We start from the raw sequence: 8965 nt of genomic DNA on the forward strand, positions 1-8965 counted from the left end.
TGTGTGTGTGTGTGTGTGTGTGTGTGTGTGTACGTGAGCATGTGTATTTGTGCATTCAAGTATATGTGGCAAGACAGGAAGGGGCTTGAATGATTGTATATGACCATATTTCCACCATATTTGTATGTTGTTTTTTTGTGAGATATGAAAATTAGCAGATTGTGAAAACATCTGTCCACTGTTGAGAATAGTAAATGTTCAGAGATTCCAACCACATCTCATGCTCTTGGGCTGTGGGATACAGTTCAAAGCACACAAGAAAGTAAGTAGACCTTTACACTTAGATTCTTATTCCCAGATTAACGTCAGTTGTTCACAGACCTCTGAGCAGCTTCTGCTGGTTAGTCAGGATTCTGCGTAGCTCATTGAGCCAGGCCATCTTCACCTCCAGCGTAGGAGCCTGAGAGACAAAAGAAACATTACAACAGACAGTCAGTGGATTACAGCATTGGGTACTGTATATATTTCTATCTACCTTTGCAGCTGAAATGTTGCCATTTCTTTTTGTTAAACCTCTATTTACTGTACAGTTTATACAATGAATATTCAGGTTATTGTAGAAGCAGAACGGTACTACTTATCAAAACCGTTGACAATTAATTTAATTTAATGTGTGAAACTGCTGTAAAAGTAATAAACTATCAGCAACGTACTGTATTTCAACTACTGGCAATGTTGGCATTAAACTTCAATCGACTCCTTACCTGAACCACATACACTTCCTCCCTGCCACTGTACCAGATCTCAAACTTCTTCACATCTCCCTTGACGTTCTCTGTGATACCCACAGCAGTCATCTGCCAAGAGAAATACACTGTTTACACCAACACACACACACACAGCATTAGGATGAGCAGGATAAGACTTACATCATTTAACACATCTGTCCTGTCAGAACACAAACACTCACGCACACCTCCACTGTGCGACTGCTTCCTCCCAACATCCTCAATAATAAATCAAGAGCAGCAGCTGTTGGTGTGACACCTGCTGTGATACCCTCCACACGTCAACATATACAACAAAAGAAGTCTTATAACAATACAGTACAACACGTTCTGTGGGCAGCTGAGCAACTTACACATGTTCAAAGGCAACAACACAGATGCCGACTACTACTAATTGTCTCCACTAGATCATTCACTTGATTTAAGTAAAGATCATGTTAGTGACAGGAGTAATGAGTGATTATGTGTGATTAACTTTAACCAATGTAATACACCATTGTCATATTAAGTTATAAGTGTTACGGCAACCATTTTTGGATGTGACAAATGGGAAACCACCATCAGTATCCATTTGTAGCATTGTGTTTTGTAACACATAAGCTGTGTTTAAAATGATTTTCTTGTCTTCTTGTTTACTCATTCGCTGCTGTCTAAAAATTAAATACCCAATAGTGTACTCTATAGTAAGCAGTAAATTGAGTTTTTAAACGATTAAATCATCATTGTGACAGGTGCAATGTTGTATAACTGTAATTTACACATCAAAGTCAGAAAATTGTACTGTAAAACAGTACGCTATGGACACTACATAGTGAACACATTTGATAATTAGCATTCTAACACTAAAAATGGCAGGATGTAAGTATAGCTTGATAGATAGCAAATAAAGAGTGATTTCAGGCACAGCAGTAGTTTGTTCTTACGTAATCCAAACAAGTCTGAGTTTAGTTTAACCACAAAAGTAGTCTGTATTTAATAACCTTCTTCATGATATTTTATATTAATTTGACCAACCTCCCACTGACTAACTGACATAACAATACATAAAAATGTAGCAGCAAAGAGTACTGGAATAAGTGATCCACTAAGGACATTTGTTTGATTTTGGTATTCCAGGTCAAAACCTAATTTAACATATTTTATCCAGCAGTGGAAGAAACATTCAGACCTAAGTAAAACCCAACATTTACACAGTATCAAAATACTCTGTATTAGCATCAAAATATACCTACAGTACCAAAAGTAAAAGTTATCATTGTGTAGAATGGCGCATTTCAGATTAGATTTATGTATATTAAATTACTGGATTATAATTGTTGCTGTATTACTGCGTTCATCACTTTAATGTTGCAGCTGCTGAAATTGGGCTAATTTGAATTACTTTAAATAATGCTGGGTAACTAAACGTATAATAATACATCATAATGTATTATTTGATTTCTATTTTGTATTAATAATCTAAATTTGCAAAGTAACTAGTAACTAAAGCTGTCAAATAAATGTAGTGGAGTACAAAAGTACAATATTGGCCTCCAAAATGTAGTGAAGTTGAAGTATAAGTAGCAAACAATGTAAATTCTACCCTAAAACGTACAGTACTTGAGTAAATGTATCTGATTATATTCCACCACTGATTATAATAAATATTGGCTGATGTTCCAAAAAAGGTGTATTCCTCTGAGACGCACACAAACAAAGACACAGACCAACCTTGAGACAGTGCTTGAAGCTGTAGCAGGGGGTTTTGTCGCATCCGTCTCCGTGCTCCTCCCTCCGCTTGCAGAAGAGCAGAACTCTCTCATACAAGAAGAGGTGTCTCTGCATTGGCTTGAAGCGAGCTAGCTCCTTCATGCGTGTGGGCCCTTTCTTATGGCTGATCCACACACTGAACGAACCCTGCATCAACACACGGCCCAGCTCGCAAATGTCACCCTACATATGATGGAAAGATGAATTTATGTGTGAGCCTTTGTTGTTAACATATTCTTTGAAAAAATGTACGGTAGAGAACGTTAATTCAAGTTTAGGAAATGAGAATGTCCACCTCATATCCTGTGATGGCTATCTGATGCATAGAGTCATTGACTGATTTTAACAGGTCCAGCATTGCTGTTAATGCCCCCTGCAGTTCTGAGGTCCCCTCACAATCAGGACTGTGTTTCAGAAGTTCCTGAAAACACAAACAAAAGAACACAAACACAAATTCATGCAAAACCACACAGAAACACAGTAGCAATAACATTGCACTCTAGCGGTGAATACGTAAAATTGAAGAGAGGAATCTGAATTAATTGCTGCATTATCCAAAGCTGATCGAATGCATGTACCGTTTGAAGTTTGGGACAGCTGTTCTGATGGTTGATTTTTTTTGTTATTTTTTATTCACAGAGAGGCCTAATAGGAGAATTAAGGATTTTAAATAAACTTAAGATAATATTTGCTGAATTTGCTGATTGGAACTACACATTAAAGGCCAATTTAATGAAAATTATAGCACACAATCTTCTGTCTCAAATACTGTACATGATGTAGGCGATCAACTTTGTGTGTATGTTTGTGGTATGACACCACCCCCTGTCTAACCTTAAGCAGCAGCTGGTATTTGGTGAGGCGTTGGACTGGTTTCAACAGGTAGGAATCCAGGCCCAGTTTGTGCTCCAGCTTTTTTTGACACTCCTTTACAAGGAAGAAAAATGCAAGTATAAAACAAACAGTACTTGAAATATTGTACACCTATATTGCATGGCACCAAAACAGTTAACTAATCAGACAAAAAGTGCTGTTTGAAAGTGAAATCTTGGCAAACCTGAAAGAAGCCACAGTCTGAGAATTGTCTCCACAGTGCCTCAGAGCGTGGCTTATTCTGACAGTAACATTCGTACATTTGGAAACTCTCTTTCTGGGGAGACAGGAAAGAGACATCTGTTCAAAAAATATGGATACAAATGATGCAAGAATAATCAAAATATAAAGAAGCTACGCAACATAATAACATTTAACAATTTACCCGCTCCAGAAAACAAGCTCCCACACTTTCAGGAGCCTCCAGGCATCCTTCCAGGTCCTGAAGGAAAACCCTGGATTCCCAGAAAGGTCAAAGGCCAAGAATTAGATCTCAGTCATCTTAAGCTGAACCCTCCCATGCATCAGCCTTAACACAATTACTGGTTGTTAGGACCTTAGCCAGCGGTTATTTCATGTGACTAATCCTTTCAAGTGTTTTGTATGTACAAACAGTCATTTTTTTGTCATTTGTAAATTTAACTACGACCAATCCATTCAATAAATAACTTTAATTGAACAAATCCATGTGGTTTTATGTTCTTCTCTTTTCCCTAGAGAGCTTGCTGGTTTGTAACTCTAGATATACACAAGATCTCACTACAGAAACATTAGAAATCAATAAATATCTCTCAGTACCACACACTTATTTCCAGGTGGCATGCTGTATTTGGCTCTAAAAATCAACAAAATGAGCAGGAATGCACACTATGTTGGCAAGTGTAGAAACCCAACACCTAAAAACTCCATTGCACAATTTGCCCATGTTACAGATGCCCTGTGGAGTTTTTCTGGTAAACAAATAAAAATGAAATGAAAACATAGTTTGTGTTTGAATCTTTTGCATACTTAACATACATGCTTATCTTTGTATTTCAAATAGGTCCTATGTGAGAAATCAGAAGTCAGAAATACAGAGACATTGATCACTTGCCTGCTGTGAAAGTTGTAGATCTCAGGCATGTTTCCAAAGAGGATGTCTCTCTTGCTGCGCAGGATCGGGGGCAGAAGTCCTGACAGAGCTGGGTTGTCCATCTCAGCCCTGTAACCCTGCAATATTTAATCACAGCAACACAATTAAGGAAATATAAGGTTTATGCATATTACCAGGAGTAATTTAATCAACAACAAACATACATTACCAATAGAATTAACCATTTAGTGTTACTATTTTGGTGTGACGTAACAAATGGGGGAAAGTGTGTTCTCTCACCAGCAGAACTGACAGCAACTCTTCCACATAGATTCTTTCTGTCTCTATGAGTTCCCTCATTACATGACTGTGACACACACACATACAGAAGTAGACACAGAGAAGTAGACAGAGAAAAAGCCAGAGGGCATTATTAGCACTGAACAAAGAGAATAACAAAGACAACGGCGTCAAGAGCAGTACTGAGGACAGATAGACTGGTGGTCAGATGCCTTCTTCTCACCGCTTCAAGAGATCAGGGCTGTCCTCTCCATCCAGACTGTACGAAACGTAGTTCCAGCTCTCCTGGTAGTCGTGGATCACCTCTATCTGAACACACAAAAGGTCCACAACACTAACTCATCCTACTGGATTTAAAGAAAATGTTAATATACCAAACCAATTACTGGACCAAATAGGAAGAGATAGATACGGAAATTGTAAGATAATAAACATTTGGGGGGTGTCAATGCATATGTGATTGGAAATCAAAAGAAATTAAAAAGCTTTTCAATTTTTCCTTACTTTTCTAGGGTTGGGGCTCTTTCGGGATGATCTCTTCCCAGGCAGGGAGAGGTCGAATGTAAACTTCAAACCATCACCTGTAAAAGCCAGATAATCAGCCGCAGCAGCAGCAGCAGTTCAGTGTGTGAGTGTAATTCACATACATTACTATATGATAGGATGAGCCATATTGGGGAGATTTAATTATTTAAATTAAGCAGACACTAAATCAAAACAATATTTTATTTATCGGCCACGTGCACAATGCAAACATTATAGCCTCAAAGAGAATTGCTCGCCCTTCTTTTATGACATTTCTATTCCTCGCTAACTTAAAAAAACATGAATCAGTCATGATTGGCATTTGAGGTAATCAATGCTAACTATAAAGGCTTGGCCTGGGACCAGTATGTAAAGATCCAAAGCAGCGATCGGCACAACTGTCGGTGTGCTTTTGATCCTAGCAGCTGAATCCTCAACTGAGCCCTTGCATGTGCCATGTTACATTCATCAGTGGTATGCATGCAAGTGTGTGCACATACATACATACATATGTATGTACATACATACATACATACATACATGCAACCAATAGATCAAAGCTAACCCCTTTTCCCTTCATCTTCTCTCTTAAATGGCTGGTGTCCCTAGTATCACCCGGGGTTCACCATCACTCTTGTTCTTTTTATTACTCTTATTAGTATGGCTTCATATCATGAAGAACAAAACCTTAAAGAAATTAATGAACATAGAAAAAAGCCCCAATGGGTGGAGACACATTCAGTTGATACAATAGATACGTTCAAATGAAAAGAAAACACGGCAGATAACACATACAGTATTTATTGGGTACCACTGTACTGTATATGGTTAGCTTTGTGGTACGTCCCTTGAGACACACAGGGAGATGAAAGGTTCTTTAATGTATATGAACCACATATGGTTCTATAACAGCAATCCTTACCAATAGAGCTGTCAGGTACTTTCCAGCGGACTGATTATAGATTCTACCATCGCTCCAGCTTGTTTATAAAGGTGGCCTGCTAACTCCAAAGCCTATTCAGGGCCACCTTAGGCCTCCTGTGATGTGTTAATTTAACCAAGGTCCCCAAAGGAAAGATGCAAGGGGGGGAGGAACTGGTGCCAGGCCATTAGGGCTGGGACAAGACCCCATACTGTGCCTGGAAAACACGGGAGGGTGGTAGGGAGATGGTTGATTTGAAGAAAGCCTACTCTACATGCTACAAACTAGGGCAGCTAACTAAAGGCAAATGTTGTTTATTCAACTGCGCTGTGGAGACAGGTCTGGCAATGCAAGACTAATTCAACTGTAACAAAGATCATTCTTTCTGCAAGTGTACGTGAATGAGCTGACACAATCACTATTTCAAATATTTCTCTTGAGACATGCCTGTGTGTGTGTGCATCTGTGCTGTACCATGTTTGGGGGAGAAGAGCGGGGACTTGGCACGTGGTGGGTTTTCAGGCCTGGGGGCAACAAGTTGGATTGGTCGCACATGTTTATCAGCCAGCTTTCTTAGAGAAGCCTGTCGGCTCTGGATCATCTGCTGCACTGTTGCATGCTTCTCGAGCGTTTTCCCTATCTGGGCCTACCAGGGAGAGAAGGACACAGAGGTAGGAAATTCAATTGTGATGTAAAATCCAGGAAAAGTGCTGGTATTGAAAAACAAAAACACGGAAATAATTGCAACAAGGTCATTGTGTATGCTTGACACCTGTAGTTTTATAAACAATTTTATATGTTAGTTTCAAGGTTAATAAAATGCTTCACAAGTTGTATTGCTCAAGTGGATGATCTAAAAATCTAAAAAATATTTTCAGTTAAAAAATGATTGTTGTGGTCACTGACTTGCAGCTGAGGAGTGATGACAGCCTCGTACTCAATGGCCAGGATTTCAGGTCCTAAGCTAAGCATAGACGGGGCTCCCTCCAGAAACTGTTCAATGTCCCTCAAAGCAGCCTGGGCCCCCTCCTTAGACTGGTACTTATCTATCAGCTGATTGGCCAGCAGATACGCTCCATCATCACACCAAGTGTGGGCCTGAAGATGGAGAACACACGTGTATCGCTTAAAAAACAAAATCTGTGAGTGCTGATGTGTATTTGTGTGTGTGTGTAGATACACGCCTCAATACCTGTTCAAGACAAAGCAGCAGCTGGTGTGTTTGCAAAAGACGAGTGTGTTTGGTCTTTAGAGCAGCATTGAGTGTATCACAGTAGTGGCGAAGCTCGTTGCAGCGCTGCATAATAAGAGCCATGGCATAGTGGTGACCGGCTGATAGCTGGTGTCCATGAAGGATGATGATCTGAGCTCGAGACATCACCTCCTGATTGACCAACAAAGAAATACAAGAAGGAATAAGTCCATTATTTTGGACACAATGTAACCACTATACGTATCGGTATAAGTGCTGTTATTTCAAATATTGCTAACACTGACCTGTGCATTTGATTCCAGACTGTCTAACCTTTTCAGAGCCTGTTCTGTTTGGATCAGAGTGTCAACAGATATGGACAGCTCCCTCTCCTGACCCATCAGATGCTCCAGACACAACTCCATCTAGACAAAAAGCACACACCTTCAGATACACAGACTAAAAAGTTAAACAACACCAGTCTAAAGCCAACCTGGTGGCTCCTAGAGGCATTACAACCTACATTAAAACTTGAGCCTGGGAATTGCACAATGCAATAGCTCATCAAGTGCCCAAAATTAGGATGTCATCCTCTAGGGAGTAGGAAAATATGGGCACAAACACACAAAAACATACAGTACATACATGTTTACATAATAAATATATCAAGTCTTTACCTCCTGAAAGCTTTGTTCGTATCTTAGCAACTGAAGGTACTGATGGAGTTTCAGATGATGCTTCTCAAAGAAGCCATCAAAGGCTGACTCCATGTCTCTGAGCTGAGCAAGAAGCCTAAAAAATAGGGTGACATTGCCATCATTCACTGTAAAGCACTAAAGTATTTGAGGTTTACAATGCGACTATAAACATGAGACTTTTCTTAAACAAAAGAGGGCCGCCTTACCTCTGTACTGTCTCCCAGTCCAGCCTCACATCCCACTGGGAGTCATCCTCCTTTCCTGAGCTCTCTAGGCTTGCGAGAAGATGTCGACCTTCCTTTGACACAGACCTGATTGCATCCTATCAAACCGAGCAACATTTACATAACAAATGAGCAATATTCAAAATAATACTTCACGAAATGCAACTAGTTCTTTTTGCAAATCAAAAATTGGTTATAATTGCGGTAAATAAATGAATAATTGCATCTTGTATGAAAACACGCTCAAGCTCACCTTGAGTTTCCTGTACTTGTCAGTGTGAGACTCGAGGAGATACTCAATGGCTTTCCCCTCATCAGACAGCGCCGTCTCTGCCAGCTCTGTGCCAAAGCCCTGTAGCATCTGTGCAATGTCTTTGACTGTGACAGCAAAACTTTCAATAGCCTGTAGGGGAAGCAAAAAATACAGAGACCCGTGAAAGGAGAACAATCTGCGGTTCAGTGTCCTTAACATAATAGGGCTCTTGGTGGATTTTTGACAGCAGCAATGCACCAAGAAATATGTGTATATAGCGTGAAGGTATAGGAGGGACACACAGCACAAACATCCAACACAGTAGAAAGGTTTAAAATCTCAGACGATTTCAAGCAGTAGCTTTATCAAACTGGTAATATATATCCCAGTATGTATATATATATATATATATATATATATATATATATA

General features: G+C 39.6%; 1 protein-coding gene across 7 annotated transcripts in view; it reads right to left on the reverse strand.

Annotated features, from left to right (window-relative positions):
- mcf2a (MCF.2 cell line derived transforming sequence a) overlaps nucleotides 1-8965 on the reverse strand; it is a 22733-nt gene that overhangs the window by 5488 nt on the left and 8280 nt on the right. For all 7 annotated transcript variants that reach the window (XR_004333689.1, XR_004333688.1, XM_032527164.1 and 4 more), the window contains 18 exons: nucleotides 8537-8686; nucleotides 8266-8381; nucleotides 8039-8153; nucleotides 7667-7786; nucleotides 7362-7553; nucleotides 7076-7267; nucleotides 6644-6815; nucleotides 5227-5303; nucleotides 4946-5031; nucleotides 4723-4789; nucleotides 4444-4559; nucleotides 3736-3805; nucleotides 3535-3627; nucleotides 3312-3404; nucleotides 2773-2898; nucleotides 2439-2660; nucleotides 705-797; nucleotides 322-400 (listed from right to left, as the gene is read on the reverse strand). Coding sequence is in view for 5 of the 7 variants with exons in the window: in XM_032527164.1 (XP_032383055.1) it covers nucleotides 322-400; nucleotides 705-797; nucleotides 2439-2660; nucleotides 2773-2898; nucleotides 3312-3404; nucleotides 3535-3627; nucleotides 3736-3805; nucleotides 4444-4559; nucleotides 4723-4789; nucleotides 4946-5031; nucleotides 5227-5303; nucleotides 6644-6815; nucleotides 7076-7267; nucleotides 7362-7553; nucleotides 7667-7786; nucleotides 8039-8153; nucleotides 8266-8381; nucleotides 8537-8686 (2179 nt within the window). In the remaining 2 variants the exon portion in view is untranslated. The remainder of the gene's footprint in view (nucleotides 1-321; nucleotides 401-704; nucleotides 798-2438; nucleotides 2661-2772; nucleotides 2899-3311; nucleotides 3405-3534; nucleotides 3628-3735; nucleotides 3806-4443; nucleotides 4560-4722; nucleotides 4790-4945; nucleotides 5032-5226; nucleotides 5304-6643; nucleotides 6816-7075; nucleotides 7268-7361; nucleotides 7554-7666; nucleotides 7787-8038; nucleotides 8154-8265; nucleotides 8382-8536; nucleotides 8687-8965) is intronic.

The sequence above is a fragment of the Etheostoma spectabile genome, chromosome 10 (assembly GCF_008692095.1).
Source record: "Etheostoma spectabile isolate EspeVRDwgs_2016 chromosome 10, UIUC_Espe_1.0, whole genome shotgun sequence".
Classification (NCBI taxonomy): Eukaryota; Metazoa; Chordata; class Actinopteri; order Perciformes; family Percidae; genus Etheostoma; species Etheostoma spectabile.